A 21957-nucleotide genomic window follows, 5' to 3' on the forward strand; every position below is an offset into this window, starting at 1 on the left:
AGCTGTAACCTCTGCAGGAAAGGAAATCCTGATTTCTAAAAATAAATACTGCTTTTATTTTAAGAGCCAAAGGGGAACAGGCCGTCCCAGTAAATACAGGTCGTTGAAATGTTTTAATTGTGGAATTGGAATAGGAAGAGAGATAATCTCTTCAAACCTGTAGATAGTTAGATACCATTTTCTTAAAATGTCTCCAGATACAGGAAGCCTAAAACTTCCATTGATAAATCATGAGTCTGTTTTCAGTGTTGCTTGGGTTGGTAATGTTTTAAAAAATGGGTTGGGTACAGGTGGCTCACACCTGTAATCCAAGTGCTTTGGGAGGCCAAGGCAGGAGGATCACTTGAGGCCAGGTGTTTGAGACCAGTCTGGGCAACATAGTGAGAACCCCCTGTCTCTACAAAAATAGTAATAATAATAATAATAATAATTGGTTGGGCATAGCAGCATGTGCCTGCAGTCCTAGCTACTCAGGAGGCTGAGGCAGGAAGATTGCTTTAGTGCGGGAGTTCAAGGTTGCAGTGAGCTATGATTGCACCATTGCACTCCAGCCTGGGTGATGCAGCAAGATGCTGTCTCGAAAATAATAACAATAATTAACTAATTCCTTTAATGCTTTGTGAGATAAAAGAGCTCACGTTGTGACTTATTCATTCATTTATTGATTCAACAATATATACTGAGCATGAACAGTGTACCAGACACTGTTCTAGTCTTTTGGGATACAACAGTGACTAGGATGGAAAAAGTCCCCACTCTAATGGACCCACATTCAAGTTAAGAGACAGAATTCTTTTTTAAAAAGTTAGATATATCATACAAGTATAGGTAGTCATGACTTATCTGATTAAAAGGAAGCAGGACAACGGAAATTAGTAAGAGGAACTGTTATTTTCCTTGTGGATGGTCAGGGAAAGCCTCTCTAAGGAGGTGACACTTGAGCAAAATGAGGAATTAGCCATGTGAATTTAGAGGAAAAGCATATTGCAATCCTGGGGTGGTGGAGGAGTCACAGGCACAAAGGCCCTGAGGTAGAATTGTTTATTTGAAAAACAGTAATAAGGCCAGAGTGGAGGAAGAGAGGTAGAAGAAGATGAGGTGGTGATATAATAGTTTGGATGAGAGCCTATGAGCTCTGGTTGACTTTGGGATGATTCTATGTGTGAAGGGAAGCCATTAGAAGGCTTTGATCTGACGCATGTTTAGATGAATGACTCCATGCTGGGCACAGTGGCTACACCTGTAATCCCAGCAGTTTGAGAGGCCAAGGCAAGTGGATCACCTGAGGCTAGGAGTTCAAGACCAGCTTGGCAACATGGTGAAAGCTCGTCTCTACTAAAAATATAAAAAAAAAAAAATCAGCTGGGTGTGGTGGCAGGCACCTGTAATCCCAACTACTCAGGAGGCTGAAGCAGGAGAATCACTTGGACCTGGGAGGTAGAGGCTACAATGAACTGAAATCACGGCATTGCACCCCAGCCTGGGCAAAAAGAGCGAAACTCTGTCTTAAAAATAATAAAAAAAGAATGACTCCAATTCCTCTATGTAGAGTAGATTGTTGGGGGCAAGAGAAGGGGCAGGTGGCTTGTGCAGTTAATTGGGGTTTTGGAGAGGTCATGGTTTGGACTAGGGAGACAGTAGTAGAGATGGTGACAAACTTTGGATTTGGAGTATATTGTACTTTTAATGTACAGGCAATAAGATCTGGTGACAGATTAGATATGTGAGAGAGAAAAAGAAAATTCAAAGATAAATCCAGGGTTTCTAACTGAACAACTGGATGATAGTGACATTTCTTGAGATGAGGAGCAGCAAAGAGGGCCAGTGGGGGCTGATAATTAAGAGTTCTGTTCTGAACATGTTAATATGTGATACCTTGTAGATATATCTCAACAGAGATGGTGTATCAGTTAGGTAGATGAGTCGGTGTTTTAAGGGGAGGCTCAATGGTAGAGTTAGAAATTTGTGTCACCCGAGTATAAATGATATTTAAAGTCTGGAGACTGGATGAGATCCTCTAAGAGCGTGATGATAAATAGAGAAAGTCAACTTTCTGAAGAGTGAGTCCTGAACACTCCAGCACCTTTCTAGAGATTGGAAAGAAGAGGGTTCAGTAAAAGTGACTAAAAAGTAATAGCCAGTCAAGTGGGAGGAAAGACAAAAGAATACACTATTCTGGAATCAAGAGAAGAAAGTGTGTTGTTTGAAAGAGGGAGTGATCCACCGGGTCACATGCCGCTAAAATGTCTGTGAGGAACTGAGAGTTACCCGTAGAAGCTGGCAATGTGAAAGGCATTGATTGGCAGTTTAAAGAGAGAGATTTGAGAGTAGAGGTTGGGCAGACAGCCTGCCTGGAGTCGACTCAAGGGAACGTGCATGCAGGGAACTCAGATCCTTCTTGTAAGGAGTATTTCTATAAATGGGGTGGAATCTGAAGTGCAATATATCTTGAATGTTTTGTCTGCAATCTGAATTTTGATTGTTGTGTTTGAAGTTTTGTGAGGCAAGATGTTCTGTTTCCTAACATGTTCTTGTCTCCACTAGTGAATTTTATGTCCTATGAATTTAGAGTGAGACATTAACAATTTTTTTGGTTCTCTTCTTGGTTCTCTGTGTTCAAACTAGCTTTCTCTCTCTCTCTCTCCATATATATATATATGTATGTATGTATGTGTTTATATATATCCATATATATGTAAATACACATATATTTATTTATATATGTATATGTATATATATCTCCATATATACGTTATATATAAAAAATACCATGTTTAATTCAAATGTTTCAGCTTTAATTTTTATATATACCCTTCCAGTGAAAAGGCATGTGAATTAGTGCAGTGACTGAATCTAGATGAAATGACACACTCATGCAGCCAGCCTCTTCTGCACTCCTGGTTTCTTCTAGAATATGATAAAGATTTTTGAGAACTTCCAGTTACCAGCCTATTCACAAGCCTAGATTTCCCAGGTATCTCGGGTGTAAACTAGATTTCTCTCAAGAAAAGTTTGTTCTGCCCTCTTTTAAAGGCAAAGAAATTTCTCTCAAAATATCTTGCTTAAAACATTTCTCACTCTGACTCCTTTATAGTTTCGTGATTATAAGCAAATTGGATTACAGAAGTATAAAGGGAGCAGGATGAAGAATGTCAAGATGTTAGCTTTTTGGGGATTGACTGTGACAATCCTATGAAACTCAAGAATTTTAGGCATGTCTCAGACCTTCATGCGGGTAAGGGCTCTTTGTATTGTTTACTACTGTGTTCCCAGTTACCCAGTAAAATGAAGATACGAACTTGTACTGAGTAACTTATGTGACAAGGTGTTTATCTGGCTCTACGTAGGTAAGCTGCCATTGTTTCTCTAACAAAAAAGTTATTTCATATTAGTATAGATATATATTGATCAATTATATGCATGAAAAATGAAAGGAATTAACTATTTTATGCATAGTCACAGTATAACATTTTACCTTGATACTCATTTTTTACTGTATCCTAAAGCAAAGAACATGAACATCTATAGGTTTTTTTTTCCTCAATATCTCATTTTTTATTTCAACCTTTCATGGGGTCAAGTGTAACTTGCTATTTTTCACTGTTCTTTAGATTTAGTCTTTGTAAATTATATCTGCCTTTAAGAGAGACAGTGACAGACCATTAGTCAGATTTGCTGGAAGTATGATACATTTCTCTATGACCTACTAACCTGAATCAAGATCCCAGGCATCACATATTCATAGAACCTTTGCAGATACCCTTTTAATACAAGCATAGAAAGGTCTTTGTAGGCAGGTCCAAAATCTGCTATTGGCTGTCAGTTCAGCTGAGGACATCTGGCCACTTGGGAGTGAACGGAAAGACCAAAATAATAAACGTCACTTATGTTGGGGTGGCAGGTGGTTTTATTGTCTTTGGCTCTCCCTTCCTCTCCTACATACTACGGCATTTTTTTTCCAGAAGCCGTATAGCATTTTACAAGGGGAGAAGAAATTCTTTCCTATCTCAAGGAACATCAAAGTAAATGAGAGAAATTGTTTTCATTTTGATCCTTTAAATCAGATGCACTGCCCACTTATCAGTACAAAGAAGAAAGAAATACACCACCTCCTTGGGGATTTGGCTTTGGGAAATGAGATTTTTATCCTTGAAACCAAAGAATCATTTGTAGCACAGTCAGAACAATGGAATTCCACTGAATCAATGCCAACATCCAAATCTATGGCCCTTGTTTGATTCTGGCACAATACATGGAATTAATGTAAAAATGTCATAATATTAATAAAATAAAGGGAGTTTTTTAAAAAAAAATCAGTTTGTCATTGAATGTAGGTTAATTTTGATGAAAAACAAGATATATAGATATAATGAATATATGTGTTAGTAAAATTAACAAAATGGAAGTTAAGAAAACCTTTGTTTTTAGCCTTTTTAGGTTTTAGGACTTAGGTAGAGCCAATTAGAAATCCTGTGGAGCTGTATTGCAGTTATAGAAGCCAAGCAGAAATAGCAGACCACCAAGTGTGCCTGATGTACGTGGCTGTGTCGTTCCTCATCTGACGTTTTTAACTAGAACAGAGTGGCCTAGAAGAACTTCTCAAGATCATAGCTACTTATAATAACGACGACGAACGTATATAAAGCATTTACTATGAGTCTGGGCCAATAGTAATTACTTTACATATGTTTGTTCATCTAATCTCTGCAGTGGTCCTGGGAGGCAGTCAATGAAGAAATAAGTATACCAACAAGTAGAAGTATATATGCAAGTATATACACATGACATATGTCATGTATGTATCCATAAACGTGTAAAATATAGAAATATGATTGAGAGGCAAGTTTATAAACAGGAATTACGATAATATGCATGGTGAATGTAGTCATTTTTTAATTTTTATTTTAGGTTGCAGGGTACATGTGCAGATTTGTTACATAGGTAAACTCGTGTTGTGAAGGTTTGTTGTATAGACAATTTTATCACCCAGGTACTAAGCCTAGTACCTAATCGTTCTTTTTTTTCTGCTCCTCTACCTCCTCCTACCCTCCATCCTCAGGCCCCAATAACGTCTGTTGTTCCTTTCTTTGTGTCCCTAAGTTCTCATCATTTAGCTCCCACTTATAAGTGAGATGTGGTATTTGGTTTTCTGTTCCTGTTAGTTTGCTAAGGATAATGGCCTGCAGCTCCATCCATGGTCCCGCAAAAGACATGATCTCGTTCTTTTTAATGACTGCATCATGTTCTGTGGTGAATATATACCACATTTTAAAAAATCCAGTCTGTCATAGATGGTCATTTAGGTTGATTCCATGTTTTTGCTATTGTGAATAGTGCTGCAATGAACATTCATGTGCATGTGTCTTTATATGGTTGAATGTTTTGTAGTCCCCTGGGCATATACCCAGTAATGGGATTGCTGGGTCAAATAGTAGAATTGAAGATAGCCGGGAACAGCTGCTACAAAGCTCATTAAATCGTTTACTTTGGTTTTATTCAAAATCCAAAAGCCTGGGTCCAGGATTTTCTGGCAAAGAAAAGTGCTCAGGGATTTCAGTTCTGAATCACTGTTTGTTGGACATTTGGCCATTCTTTCTGTATTTCCTTTGTAAGAGAAGCAGAACTGAGAGGAAAGATCAAGGAGTAAGATTCAAGAGACTAGCTCTTAGCTGTTATTCTGGCACTACCTAGCCCTGCCACCTTGAACATATTCCTTAATATGTTCTGGACATCAACTTACTCATCTCTAAAATGAGTTTTTCTTCTCTAAAGTTAATGATTCTTAACTTTTGGTTAAACTTTTTTAGTTGCTGTCATAGCCTTCATTTTGTTCAGTACATGCATCCATTATTTTTAATTTGTTAAAGTAATAAACATTTAGCCTTTATGAAATATTAAAAGTCTTTATTATGCCATAGTGACAGTTTTATTCAGAGTGAGACAAAGAGTGTGAAGTGTAAAGTACATTTTTTTCATTTCCAAGCTGCACATCCACATGCCTAATTACGGTTGTGTGAATAATTTCAAAGTGTCTACTAAGACTTCTAATAGCTATCACTAACTAGTAATCTGTCAAGGTATAATGCAAGATAATATGTTTTTACACAACAATAGTGAGGCTCTCATTAATTATTACCTCCTGTAATTGCTTGATATGAACATTTATTTTAAAACTTAAAAATTATATACAACAAAATAATGATTTGAACTACCGCCAGGAAGTCTATACACAGAAGTTGCTGCATTAGAGTTAATGATTTATTAAGTCATATCTTATTGCTTTTATCTTTTTAATAGATGACATGTTATTCAAATTAAAATAAAATAAGGTTTTTGCCAAATATTAAGTATCTCACTGAGTCACATCTGCTATCTGTTGCCTGAAAGAGAAACCTATAATTTATTATACTTCTTTAGCAATACTTGATACAAAACATCAATATATTTATATGCCCAAGGAAGGAGGATTTACAGTCTAGCTTTATTCCCCAAAGGTTAAAGGAGTTCAAGTTATATGTGTATTTCTATATCTTGTAGTACAACAAACTTTAGAATCTCATAGCTAAAATCTGCCATTTCATATTCAAAACTTTAGTTTCAAAAGATTCCAGGCATAACTTTCTTTAATTAGATATATTCCTTTTTGTCTTAGATATCTTTTCCCATTTATTTTATTTTATTTTTGCTGTAATGCATATAGAGGGGGTAAAGTTAAGGTCCAAATTTAAGATTATGAAGAAAAACAGTTTTTAAACAATCAGATTTTGAACTTAATAGAAAGGAGAGTGGCTTATAAAAAAGAGATCTAAGCAGAAGATTGTGTATGGGTCAGATTCTAGCTCTGCCTTTAGGAAAACAGAGTGGAGTAAATTAACGTCTTGTCTTGAATGAGAAAAGGAAGTTATTTTGTCAATATAGTGAAGAGAGGAAGACTAACTAGAGTGATTTTTGTGTTTCTAAATTTGGACCCTAAAGATTTCTGAAGTTGATAGACACCTGATGTTAGGCATTCCTTTTCAAAAGAAGCATTGGGGCGGCACGGTGGCTCATGCCTGTACTCCCAGCACTTTGGGAGGCCAAGACTGGAGGATCACTTGAAGCAAGGAGTTTTAAGATCAGCCTAGCCAACATGGTGAAACCCTGTCTCTACTAAAAATACAAAAATTAGCCAGACTTGGTGGCACACGCCTGTAATACCAGCTACTCCAGAGACTGAGGCAGAAGAATCACTGCAGCCTGGGAAGTGGAGGTTGCACTGAGCCAAGATCACGGCGCCACTGCACCTCAGCTTTGGGCAACATCAAGAAAGAAAGAAAGAGAGAAAGAGAGAGAGAGAGAGAAAGAGAGAAAGAGAGAGAGAGAGAGAGAGAGAGAGAGAGAGAAAGAAAGAGAAAGAGAGAAAGAGAGAGAGAGAGAAGAGGGAGGGAGGGAGGGAGGGAGGGAGGGAGGAAGGAAGGAAGGAAGGAAGGAAGGAAGGAAGGAAGGAAGGAAGGAAGGAGGCATTGGGTTTGTGGAGCAGTAGGTTATGTGACTGCAGGTGCTGGTGTGAAACAACTACAGAAGGAGCATTACAAGGTATGTGATTTTTCTCAGAGTTATCTGCATTTGAACAGCATGCCCATGGCTCAGAAAATAACAAAGTAAAATGGGTTAAAAAAATAAAAAAGGTAAAATATTTTAAATAATATTTTATATTTTATGAAAATAGGTATTACGGATTTATCTTCACAAATCAGATTTTCTGGACAGAGACTTCAGTAGTTCAACCAAGAATCTAAAGTGTAAGTTGCCACTAGGAGAGATAGCAAAGCCCTGTCTTCGATGGCGGTTTTTAATTATTATATGATAGAACATCATTTTCTGCCTACTTTGGCAGGGAGTGGTAGTGGTGGTTGGGAATTGGCATAAGTGGAGAAGGGAGGGAAAAATGTGGAAGAAAGAGAGGGAATAGGAAAGTCTTTTTTCTGGTTTCTGTTTGTTAAGATTACATTCAGAAACTAGACACATAGCTATGTGGTCACAGTGTGGAATTCTTTTTCATTGCTCCTCCTTTTGAGGATATAAAATCACTAAATAAAAGCCTGTACCCGAACTTGAAGACATTTCAGAAATATGTCTCCAAATAATACTGGATTATTCACTTTCTCTTTACTTCCTTTCATTTATACTTTAAAACATGGCTTCTAAGTGGAACTCTAGTGTTAATGCTATTGGCGGGCTTAAACCATCCCATACGTTTTTGTTGTTGCAGCTATATTGCTACATACTTGATAACCACCCAGTTTGGTAAGTATTTATTGTCTTTTCATTGATATACTTAAATCTCTATGATCTGGTGTTAGATGATTTTTTAAAAAATTGTAAGGGTGATTAAAATGGGGATGGTTTTATTTCCTGGGCAGAAGTTAATACAAGTTTATGACTGCTATCTTGGTTCTCGCAAATGATCCAGTAGACCTCAGGATCTACCTCTTTCAGAACAACTTTGGACTGTCCCTTACAGCTGAATGCTAGAACCACTCCACCAAGGGAGTTAAGAGACATTTTCACCCAATTTTTTAGGCACTCTTGTTAAAACAGTTGATCACACAATGTGTCCTTATCGTCCACCTACTCCTGGGACACAATGCTTAAGGAGTGTTTCGGCTATATTAGAAAGTGAAAGTACCTTTTAAATTTCTTTGCTCATTAAGGGGGAGCAGTCATGTCACTAATTATTGTGGAAAGGAAGAGTTCTTGGAAAATGACTTGAGAATCATATTTAATGAGAAGGTTGCAATATTCAACTGCCTGATGTATTCCATTATTGACCAGAATAATTTAATTTCAGGACTTTTATTGAATTCTCACCTTTTAGCAAAAGTAAACTGGTAGAGTATTTTCATTTCCTAATTGGGCCATGTCTCTCTTTCCCTTTTTTCCCACTTGACTGAGTCATGGATTAATTTGTTTCTTGTATTGCTTTCCTTTTGTGATTGGCCCAACTATGGAAAAGCACCCTTTGTTCCTTAGGTTTCCCGTTGGCCAGGTCACATTTCAGCTACTCATTAAAACATGTATTTACTCTACTCTGGAGCACATTGTCTGGCCAACCATGAATTTATAGTGAAATGTAACAGTAAATTGTGCTCTGTGGTCAAAAATGCCAAATGATACACACAGCAGCATAAAGGTTTCCAGCATAGGGTAGAATTAAAGAGCTTAGGACCAGTGCCTGGATTGTTGGCCGTATTTTCACAGTGGCCAGTTTTGTTAGATTCAAACTTGGAGAGAGCTTGAAATCACTTGTCTCAGATGTTTGCACTCACAACCACAAAGCCTCTGAGAAACACAGAACTGATCTTGTAATAAGCGCCTGCTGAGTTTCCAAGCCTCTGAGCCTTTCTGAAAGCCTGTTTAGTTTAATGAGGGTTTTCAGATTTCAAAGCTCACACACCTTCACATAAAAACAGATGATTATGACCAAATTAGGGAATGTTGTTCTCTGAGTGTGTTCCCCCAATATGTTCTCTTTTCAGTTGTCAGGCATTGTTTCAGTACACTTTTCGCCTTCCAGACATCATTTTAAAGTACGATTTTGCTAAGTTTATTGTATATAGTTTCTATTTAGGCAGAATGTTATGTTCAATAAAACAGATGTTTCTCTTAACAGTTAAAGACTAATATGCATATTTTTATCCAATAATAAAAGGAACAATCTAAAAAAATGTAAACCTTCAGCTTCTGCTACCGTGAGAACTGTCCTAAGAGGCTAGGCCTCCACGTTCACATGTGTAGCCTACTTCATAGGGCTCTACAACCTGTTTCTTTATGGCTTGAAGGGAAAGAGCCATGTCTATGAAACAGATGGATATAGGAGAGAGAATATTCATACTTTAGTCATTTTACAGGTTACCTTTATGATCACTTATAACACTATCTTCACTGAAAAATATAGTGTTTAAATGATAACTTTAATATGTGCAGCATATTTTGGGTATTATTCTACCTAATTTTTTTTAATGTCTTCTCAGCCACCCTTAAAAAGAAACATAATAATAATTAGGATTTGAGGCATTCAAGCCTTACTTGAACACCAAATTATTTATTACATTGTAACCATCGTTTTACAAAGAGGCACCACACAACGTGTGAGGTTAAATGTCAGCAGTACAGAAACAGAGAGAAATGGAATATAGGGGTCCTTGAAGAAAGCAAGAGGCATGTGAATGAGAGCGGACTGCACTGGAATGGTGCTGAGCTGGTAGAACCCTTGCCTCCTAAGCCTCTTCAGTTTTCCCACCTGACTCTTGCATCACACAAGCAAATTGACAACACATGAGTTAGAAATCTCTATAAAGAGCAATTATTCAGTTTGCTGTTTTCATCTTTCTCTCCAGCTATTATTTTCTCACACACCCCAGCCCAAACACTAAATGCCTTGAATTTTTTCTCTACTCTTTAAATGAGAATTAGCTACGCAAGGTTTGGGAAAGGGTATGGAAAGAGGATCTGTTTCTTAATTACAGTCCTGCATTTTAATAAGTATTTGTTTTCTAATCAGGGACAACCTTACAACTGTTACTTAAAGTTCCACCCAGTGTAGCTCAAACTGGAGCCTGAGAGTTATGTGATAATTCATACATTTTGTATTTTTATTTCATTTTATTGCTTATCCTAAAAATGTACTCTTACCAATTATGGAGATTACCTTTTTCTTTCACTTTTCTTGTAAAATGCAGCTTACATAGAATTAAATAGTCAAAATATTAAGTAGACAGTATTACTATTCTCTGTTTTAAAAGTGCATGAGGAGTAACTGGTTTGAGACATGCCCTCTTGCTCTAAACAAATAGGAAAACAATACAGAATTTATAAAATACTGTTTTAGACATTGGCCAACACACCGTGCAGTAATGTGATCCCTCAGAAAAGGGAAACAAACAAGTAAGTACTGCAAACACCCGAGCTTCCTGCCTAGCAGCAGGACCAGAGTGTAGCGTAGAAAGGGAGAACCCAAGCAGAGCCTAATTGTCTCGCTGCTTAAAGATGACAGAGATAAGAGCTCAGGGAGGCCAAGCCAACAAGATTTTGGGGGAATAATAATGGAAAGGTTGGACTTATACAAAGAAAGAGCTCCAGCAATCTGTGTAAGGAGCTGTTTTAGTATTTGACTGTATACAAATCTGTGTATGCATAGGGTGGAACTCTAAAGCAGGAGAAAGAGCAGTTGTTGGTAACCTGTGAAATGACCTCTTCCTAGGGCTCTCATAGGGCTGAGAGGCGTTTGAGTTTCTATCAAGCAAATAGGAGAAAGTTCACTAAACACTCGGGAGAATATTTAGAGATGTTCAAAGAGTCGTTAGTACTAGGAATAAACTATCCCCACAACAAAGACTGCTATAGAGCTGTCCTAACAAAGCTTAAAAATAGGCCTTGAAAGGATAAAACTGATGTGCAATTAACTTAATGTTCTGCCAAGACAAATATCAATATCCATTAAAAGAAGACAACAAAGTCCAACTGCTCATATTAATTTATAGTATCTGGCATCTAACTTGCACATACAAAAAAGCAGGAGGCTGGGCACAGTGGCTCACACCTGTAATCCCAGCACTTTGGGAGGCTAAGGCGGGCAGATCACGAGGTCAGGAGTTTGAGACCAGCCTGAAGAGACCAGCCTGGCCAGTATGGTGAAACCCCTCTCTACTAAAAATACAAAAATTAGCCAGGCATGTGGCGGGCACCTGTAATTCCAGTTATTCGGGAGGCCGAGGCAGGAGAATTGCTTGAACCTGGGAGGTGGAGGTTGCAGTGAGCCAAGATCATGCCATTGCACTCCAGCCTGAGCAACAGAGCTAGACTCTGACTCAAAAAAAAAAAAAAAAAAAAGCAACAAAAACAAAACAAAACAAACAAAAAAAAAGCAGGAAAATATGACTCAAAACCAGAATGTAAACAGTTAATGGAAACAGATCAGAAACGGTAAAGGTGATAGACTTGATGGAAAAATAAATCAAGGATTTAAATGAAAACGTGAACATACTAAGGAGAGAAATGGAACACATATAAAAGAATCAAACACAACTTTTAGAACTGAAAAACATAGTTATATGAGAAGTTTACTGGGTATATATGATTAGGCTCTGTCTCCCTCACCCAAGTCTCATCTTGAATTGTAATCCCCATAATCCCCACATGTCAAGGGATTACCAGGTGGAGGTAATTTAATCATGGGGCCAGTTTCTTCCATGCTGTTCTCATGATAGTGAGTGAGTTCTTATGAGATCTGATGATTTTATAAGGGTTCTTTCCCTTCACTCAGTGCTTCTCCTTCCTGCCGCCTTGTGAAGAAGGTGTCTTGCCTTCCCCTTCACCTTTGCCATGATTGTAAATTTCCTGAGGCCTCCCAAGCCATGCTGAACTGAGTCAATTAAACCTCTTTTCTTTAGAAATTAACCAGCCTCAGGTATTTCTTTATAGCAGCGTGAGAACTGACTAACACCATATATTTAAATGGCAGATTAGACATTATAGTAGAAAATATCAGCAAACTGGCCGGGCATGGTGGCTCACGCCTGTAGTCCCAGCACTTTGGGAGGCCAAGGTGGGCAGATCATGAGGCCAGGAGATCGAGACCATCCTGGCTAACATGGTGAAAACCGATCTCTACTAAAAATACGAAAAATTAGCTGGGCGTGGTGGCAGGCGCCTGTAGTCCCAGCTACTTGGAAGGCTGAGGCAGCAAAATGGCATGAACCCGGGAGACGGAGCTTGCAGTGAGCCAAGATTGTGCCACTGCACTACAGCCTGGGTGACAGAGTGATACTCTGTCTCAAAAAAAAAGAAAAGAAAAGAAAAGAAAATATCAGTGAACGCATAGCAATAGAAATAATCCAAACTGAACCCCCCTTAAAGACAAAAACAATGGTGAAAATTTTCTAAATGTCATGAAATGTATAAATCTATAGATCAAAGCACAGTGAACCTCAACCAAGATAAACTGGAAAAAAAAAAACCTTAAAGGCACATCACTATCAAATTGTTTAAAGTCATTGATGAAGATTAAAACTGTAAAATAATTAGGGAAAAAAAAAACATTGCATACGGGGGAACAGATAACGCACACTTCTCATCAGAAATAATTCAAAGCAGGAGACAAGGGAATTACATTTTAAGGAGCTAAAAACATTAACATACAACTCTATATACAACAAAAATAGCTTTCCAAAAAAAGATGAGATAAAAATTTTCAGAGAGAAAGTCTGAGAAAAGTGTTTGCCATCCAGCTTATATGAAATACTAAAGAAAATTCATCAGATTGAAGAAAATGATACCATGTAAAAACCTGGATCTATACAAATCCATAAAGAGTGAGACAGAAATAGCAAAATGAGATACTTTTTTATTTTAAAAATTATTTTAAAGATAATTAATTATTTAAAGCAAAAATACCATTCTATTTTGGTTTTTCTAACATTTGTGTATGTAAAAGACATAGAAAAATAACATAAAGGAAGGAAGAGGAGAAATGGAAATATACAGTTTTAAGGTCATTGTATTGTATGTGAAATAGGATAATTATCCAAGGAAGTACAACTGGGTAATAAACCAGGAGAGGAGATAAAAAGAAGTAAAGTACCAACAAATAATATCAAATAATATAGAAAAGGAAAAAAAGTAACAAAAAAAAGATGTAACAAACAAAAATTTGATAAGATAGTATCCTTAATTGCATATACATTAAAATATAAACGATAGAAACAAGTTAAAAGGTAAAGATTGTTGGCTGGGTGCCATGGCTCATGCCTGTAATCCCAGCACTTTGGGAGGCAAAGGTGAGTGGATCACCTAAGGTCAGGAGTTCAAGAACAGCCTGGCCAACATGGTGAAACCCTATCTCTACTAAAAATACAAAAATTAGCTGGGCGTAGTGTGCATGCCTGTAATCCCAGCTGCTCAGGAGGCAGAGGCAGGAGAATCACTTGAACCCAGGAGTTGGAGTTTGCTGTGAGCCGAGATCACACCATTGCACTCCAGCCTGGGCAACAGAGTGAGACTTGGTCTCAAAAAAAAAAAAAAGGTAGAGATTGTCAGACTGCACAAAAAGATGAGGGAGATATATATATATATGTTGTGTACAACAACTTTATAAAGACACAGGGATTAAAAGAATGATGACACAGTGCCATGGAAATATTAATTCTTAGAAGTTTAAAATGGTTATATGTTCATGAAGGACAATAAATAATGCCAGATATAAAGAGGGACACCACATATTATGAAACGGATAAATTATTCAAGAAAATGTACCAAGTTTCATGTTTATACACCTAAGAGCAGAGCTTCAGAATACCTAAAGCAAATAATAGAATTGAAAGGAAAAAGAGAAAAAAAAATCCACAAGTATATGTGAAGACATCAATATTTGTCATTAATTTGTAGAACAAACAGAAAATTATTAAGCAAATAGAAAATCTGAAAAACTATCAATCAACTTAATCTAATTGATATTTATAGAACTTGCCACCCAACAACAACAGAATACACATTATTTTCAAATGCACATAGAATATTCACCAAGTTTGACCTCCTGGGCCATAAAACATCTTAGGAAATGTAAAAGTGTCAGATTTATGCAAAATAGAATTTGGACCTTAACAGAATTAAATGAGGAATTAAGAACATAAAGATATCTGGAAAAATCTCTTGAGTATTTGGAAATTACACAACACTCTTCTGAATAACCCATGGGTTAAAGAGAAATTTACAAGGGAATTTAGACTACATATATTTAAAATTAATTAATTGTTTTAGTTGACAAAACTTATGTATATTTACCATATGCAACATCGTGTTTTGAACTGTGTATACATTGTGGAATGGCTACATCAAGGTAGTTAACATATGCATACCTCACATACTTACTTTTTTTGTGGTAAGTACACTTACATTTTTCTACTCTCTTAGTGACTTTCGAAAAATACAATATAGTGTTATTATCTATAGTCACCTCATTATACAATAGATATCTTGAACTTATTCCTCCTAACTTAAATGTTATATCCTTTTACCAACATCACTGACCATTTCTTACCCACCGTTTAGCCCCGGTAACCACTATTCTACTCTCTGCTTTTATGCATTCAGGTTTTTTAGATTCCACATATGGTAGTTGTTTTTATGTGCCTGGCTTATTTCACTTAGCATATTATTCTCCAGGTTTAATCATGTCCCAAATGTTAATATTTCTTTCTGAAGTTGAGTGGTATTCCATTCTGTATCAATACACCACATTTTCTTTATATATTTATTCATTGATGGACACAAGGTTGATTCCATATCTTGGCTATTGTGAATAATGCTGCAGTGAACAAGGGAATGCAGTTTTCTCTTTGAGATCTTCATTTCAATTCTTCCAGATATTCCTTATGGATACCCAGAAGTCAGATTGCTGGATCATATGGTAGTTATATGTTTAGTTTTTTGAAGAACCTCCATACTGTTTTTATAGTAGCTGTACATATTTACATTCCCCAGAGTGTGCAGGGTTCTCTTTTCTCCATATTTTCATCAATACTTGTTATCTGTTCATTTTGTTTTTATAGTAGCCATTTTAACAGGGTTGAGGTAATATCTCATTGTGTTTTTAATTTGCACTTCTCTGATTGTTGATGCTGAGCAATTTTTCATATACCTGTTGTCCATTTGTATATCTTCTTTTGAGAAATGTCTATTTTTTATATACCTATTGGCCATTAGTACATCTTCTTTTGAGATATGTCTATTCAGATCCTTTGCCTATTTCTTAATTGGATTATTTGTTTTCTTGCCATTGGGTTGTTCCACAGATGATCTCTTCACTCTGTTGATTGTTTCCTTTGCTGTGCAGAGGCTGTTTAGTTTGATATCTTAACATTTGTCTATATTTGTTTTTTTTTTGTTTGTGCTTTTGAGGTCATATAAAAAAAATCGTTGCCCATACCGATGTCATGGAGCTGTCACCACATCTTCTAGTAATTTTACAGTTTTAGGTCTTATCTTTATGTCTGTAATCTATTTTGAGTTTATTTTTATATATGATGTGATAGAAAATATTTTGAATTGAAAGAAAATAAGACACAGCTTTATCAAAATTTGTGAAATATTGCTGAAATATTTATTGCATTAAATGGTCATATTAGAACTAAGTCTCAAATGTCTCAAATCAATAATACAAGCTTCACTATAAGAATCTAGGAAGAAAATAACAAATTAAAGTTAAGTTAAAGAATGAAAATAATAAAGATAGGAAAAGAAACCCGTGAAACTAAGTATAGAAAAATAAGAGAAAAATTCCATGAAACAAAAGCTGGTTCATTACAAGAAAAATTGATAAGATTGACAAATTTCTTGCCAGACCAAACAAAAAAGAAAGGATGTAAGAAATTAATGAAGAGATATCACTACAAACTAGATAGTCATTAAAAGGGTAGTAAGGGAATCACATGAATAACTTTATGCCAATAAATTTGACAACTTGGATGAAATGCATAGTTTTCTGAAAAGAAACAAACAGCCGAAAGTCACTTAAGAGGAAATTGAAGTCTAAAGTGTACTACACAGATATTGAATATGAGGTTTTAAGCCCTCCAGCAAAGGAAAATCCAGGCTTACATGGCTTCAGCAGAGAATTCTACCAAATATTTATGGAAGATATAATACCAAGTCCTTATAAATCTTCCAGAATATGCAAAAAAAAAAGAACCTCAATCCATATATTTTGCCCTATTCAAAACTTACCTCGAAGTAGATCATAGACTCAAATGTAAAATTTTAAATAATGCAATTTGTAGAATAAAATATAGGAGAAAATCTGTGTTATATTTGGTTATGCAAAGATGTATTAGCAAAAGCATGGTCTATAAAGAAATACATGATAGAGTGGGCTTTTTATAAATTCACAACTTGTTGTAGAAATCAACAAAGCATTTCTAAAATGTATATGGAAATTCAGCGGTCCTATATCCAAAACAATCTTGAAAAGGAAAAAACATTGGAAGGCTCTCACTACCTGAATTGCAGGCTTAGGATAAAGCTACAATAATAAATAAAATGTGGCGTTATATTTATTAAAGATAGACATGTAGTTCAAACATGAATTTATTATATGACCCAATAATGCTGCTTCTGGGTATTTACCCACAAGAAACGGAAACATGTACCCACTGAAACACTTGTACATAATATTCATTGCAGTTTTATTTGTAATAGCTGCAAATTGGAAAAAAAAAGACTACAATGTCCTTCTGTGGGTGAACAGATAAACAATTATGTTAGATCCATTTAATGAAATACTAATACATAATAAAAGGAGAAAGAACTCAAATGTATGTATGAATCTCAAAAACTTTATAATAAGCAAAAAAAGCCAGCCAGAAAAGAGTACATATAACATATTGTATGATTTCATTTACATGAAATTCTATGCCAGACAAGGTAAACTAGGGTGACAGAAAGTAGATCTGTGCCTGAGGTTAAGATTGTGGGTTGCATAGATTGCAATAAAACTTTTGGGGTTGATGGAAATGTCTCATGGCTTGGTTGTGATTTTGGTTATATGGGTAGTTATATTTGTCAAAACTCATAGATTCATCATTTATACTTCAGTGAAGTTGATTTTTTAAATGGCACATGAGGTATCCATTGTTTTTTAAAGTGGAGAAAATGTTATTTTTATTTTCCCTTTGTTTCCTTGTGCTCTAATAGTATTATTGGAGATAGTTCTTAAAAAAAAAAAAGTGAACTAAGTTTTTATTCTTTTAATTAGCACACTGGAAGCAGTGACATCATTTCAGCTGTTGTGTTTTTTTTAAGGAAGTTAACTTTACTAAGTGACATGCAGAAATAGTTTTAAGCCTGGTCATCAGCACTGACTCCTAAGAGCAATAAGATGTTCTCATTATATTTATTTTTAGTTCATACAAAATGATTCATGTGAATTTAACCCCTAATTCTAAGACTAAGGAAAAGAAAGAGAGGTTTAGAATGTATTGTTTTTTATCTCCAGAAGGTATTAGATTCTGGACATTTCTCCCCGACAGTAGCTTCTTAAAGTCCACCTATATTGACATAAGTGTCAGATCTGTCATCAGTTCCAGGATGAAGAAAGATGATTTTCTTTTTCCCTGAGTTTGCATCTTTTCCCGCTGCATTACAAATGTCAATTTATGGCAGCAATAGCATTCTTCAATAATTGTGTGAAAAAGTCATTACAAGAAAAGGGCCCTTTTCACATAATGAATTAGCCTAGGTTGTTTGCTTTAACAAAAACCCCCCATGCTGTGCAGATGGACCTTTTCTTACACTACTCATGAGATTGTGGATTGACAGACTGCATGAAAACCAAATGGAATGGAATGTAGTAGGGACAGCAGAAGGGAGAGGTGGGTTGCCTCCCCTGGTCTCCTGATCAAAGGACCTAGATAATGCTACTGCTCACATACAGAATATGTTTAGATTTATTGAGTCATCTCTTATTTTTGAACATGCCAAAGCAGACAGACCCAGTTTTTTGCAAACAAATTGCCATTATTATGTGTAATAGAATTGGAGTAAAGCGACTCCCATTTTTTATGTTATTGGATTGCTCTAAATCATGGGAAGGTGTACACCTCTTCCCACCTATATTTCTTAACCACTTTACTGCCAGAACTTATTTTAATCTTATCTCATATTCTCTTGTTTTCTTGCTCTCTAATTAGAAAACCACTTGACCATTACTGCCCCCATGATCCATGTGATTTCTTTCCTTCTGATTTGGAGTCTTCCCAGTATCAACTCTACCATTTATTTATTTTTTAATTAAAATTTTTTTAATGATCTAGATACTTTGAACTTTTCTAATGAGCTTGTATTTGTGCCCTGAAATATTTAAAACAAAATATTTGAAAGGATTTTGACATTTACACTCTCATGGTATTTGTATTTGCAGTTCCCTGAATGTGGTTTCTATGGAATGTATGATAAGATCCTGCTTTTTCGTCATGACCCTACCTCTGAAAACATCCTTCAGCTGGTGAAAACGGCCAGTGATATCCAGGAAGGCGATCTTATTGAAGTGGTCTTGTCAGGTAGTATACTTTTATACTTTTTCTTTATCCGTAGATTAGAAGTTGTATTTGAAGAATTCTTGGGCATATGTTTTTAAGGAAACATAAAAAGCGTATCTCAAACTCAGCTCCAAGAGGAGATGTTGGAGCTCTGTCCACATGAAAAAGGGAAACAAAAGGTTTCCCTTTAATTGGCTGTGTCCATACCCAGTACTGCTCCAATCATGTCTCTTGACTTAACGTTTCCTCCCAGCCCCCTCTCAACCTCTGGCAATGTACAGATGGCGTCATTCAGCACCTTGAATCATTTGGACAGCAGCAAAAGCAAACAAGAAACTCACCAACAGTGAAGATAAATTAGCCGTCAGGGCTGCAAATGTACAGTGTGTGTGGAAGCCAAGAAGTAACACCAGGGCTAAGAAGCCATTGACTTACTAAGGTCAAAAGTCCAGTAGCTGTGAGGTAAGCCAAGACCAAGGAGTTAGAGCCCAGGAGTTAGAGCAGGTCAGGTCATGCCATGTGACTCTAGTTAACTCAGTCCCTGAGAAATGGCTACATTTGCCTCTGCTCACATTTGTATTTCTTGTTTAGGATTTAGCAGTTAGTAATAGGACTGTGCCTATCCAAACAGAAAAAAAAAAGGATATATTTAACTTTCTTAAAAAGCACCAGAGAACAACAGCTAGAGTGGAGATCCTTGCAGTGATACTCAATGCAATGATAATGTGTCCAAATTTTTATTGTTAACTTTTGTTAAAAAGATAATAATTATTGAGAAACTTGGATTGACTTGCTCTTTTCTCCTCTCCTGACTTCTTTGTTTACCATCTCTTTGAATAAAGGAAGTTCAGTAGCATTATAGAGTCTCAACTTTATTTCCTCAAGTTCCTCAGCTTGTTCAGAGCCCTGTAATTGGATGCACTGTTTATAATTCAATTTATCTTTGTTTTATTCACTTTGCTTTGATTCAGTCTAGTTATCTTTTTATCTTTATTGGTTGCCTACAGTTGTGTGAGATCCTGGGATTGCCACAGTTTCATTGTGTAGATGGATCCTATAAAACAACTTTTTTGCTAGATAAAAGTAATTATTTTTCTGTTGTCTATAGGGTTGCCAGTTGTTAAATAAACAAACTAAAAAAGCAAAAGCTTTGATGGCTTTTTATTAATTTTTTTTGAAGAAGTCACTTGCTTTGTCTGGGTTTTCCTTTTTCCTTTCCTTTGGCTCTTTTGACATTTGCTTACTGCACCTGACCTCTCAAAACTACGGACTAGACATGTTGTTTTCTAAGTTTCCTGTTTCTGAACACTAAATTAATTATTCAGAGAAATCATGCACTGGATCAGTTCTTGCCATAATTCATATTAAACTCATAGCTAGGCTGCTTTGTAAATAATGTAATATGTTTTATGAGTCCTTTTGCCTTGTGTCAATGTCCAGAAATATATGAGGATTTTTAAAATTGCATTTCTAAATATAATGCATTGTTCTTTCCATTTTACTTTTGTTATCAAGCACTTTAGAGTAGTAGCAGACAGATTGAATGCAACCTGTGTGTGGGTGTATTTATGTAGGAGAGGACTGCTTATTTGCATATTATCCCAGCATTAATGAGCCAGACCTGCTGTTCCCTTGTGTTGACCTGATATAGCCCTCTAGAATTCCCTTGCTGCATGAGAACAGCTTTCTGCTTTTCATCTCCCATCTTTGCAAATTGAGAACTTCATTGTGCGTATGCCCCACCTCCCCTGCCATCTACCCTTTATGTTCCATCTCTCCTGTTTTCCTGGCCACAGTTGTTGACAGGGCATTTAAGAACAGCCCATTTCCTTACCTGCTTTTCCAGCACCAGACTCCAGAAGGGCTCCCTTATTCTTACCAGCTATTTTGCTGGTATTTAAAAGGAGTTATTCTGTAACAGTTTAATTCTAGTTTTGAATGACATAGTGCCATTTTCTCAAGGTCATTGACCCTTTAAATTATTCAATTATGTATATCAATTGCACACACACACAATTATGTTTAGATCGCCTGCGCTTTCCCGTAACCATCGGCAGCAGTGTTCTCCCAGTTCCTCTCCCATTCTATTGCTTAACATTGTGATTTGCTGAATAAATGTTTATGTTTACGATAGTTTTTTTAAACCATTCCACCACCCTGTATTACAACTCTATTTCTTACTCATATCTCATCTCTTTTCCTTTAGCCTTTTTAGGCCCTGAGTCTATTGTGATCAAATGCCTTTCTTTTTCCCAGTCTTTATGTCTTCCTTGCATCCTGACTCTCCTGAAGGTGATGTCCCATTTCCAAGAGGCTTTGCCTCTTATTTTCCTCCACTCTTAGTTGAGGAGTTGAGTGATATGGCCCTCTTCTGATTTCTCATTGCCATTTAATTATTTATGTCATCTTCTTTGCAGTGAAGTGATTTATTTTCCTTGAAGACTCATTTCCACTTAAATATGGCAATAATCGGTGTCAGATTTCTAATCTTACTTTCCATTTTAAGTACCCATTCATTCATCCTTGGTTTTGTTAACATTCATGTTCATGATTCCTCAGATTCCTTATTGCTTATTTTTGTTATCAGTCACCCATAGTGCCATTCCTGACTTCACCAATAAGACAAGGCCCCAGCTTCAAAATCTCCACTTGGTAGCACTCCTCTTCTCCTACTCTAGCCTGTCCATCTTGTCCATCTCTACCGAGTACACATTCCTGTTCCCTGTCTTTTTCACTGTATTTTAATCATTAACTCCCTACCATTTTTGACTATATTTTTCTATTTCTTTTTTCTCACATAGCATGCGGCTTATTATATTCATGTCTTACACTACACTTTGATGAAGTTTCAGTCACTGTGTATACCCGGGCAGGGCCTATAATACCT

At 36.3% G+C, this 21957-nt stretch overlaps 1 protein-coding gene across 2 annotated transcripts in view; it reads left to right on the forward strand.

The window, feature by feature from the left end:
* PRKD1 (protein kinase D1) overlaps positions 1-21957 on the forward strand; it is a 362671-nt gene that overhangs the window by 192896 nt on the left and 147818 nt on the right. For both annotated transcript variants that reach the window (XM_033188361.1, XM_033188362.1), the window contains exon 2: positions 18953-19091. In XM_033188361.1, coding sequence (XP_033044252.1) covers positions 18953-19091 — 139 coding nt within the window. The remainder of the gene's footprint in view (positions 1-18952; positions 19092-21957) is intronic.

This window comes from Trachypithecus francoisi, unplaced genomic scaffold (genome assembly GCF_009764315.1).
Source record: "Trachypithecus francoisi isolate TF-2019V2 unplaced genomic scaffold, Tfra_2.0 Lachesis_group3, whole genome shotgun sequence".
In the NCBI taxonomy this organism is placed as follows: domain Eukaryota; kingdom Metazoa; phylum Chordata; class Mammalia; order Primates; family Cercopithecidae; genus Trachypithecus; species Trachypithecus francoisi.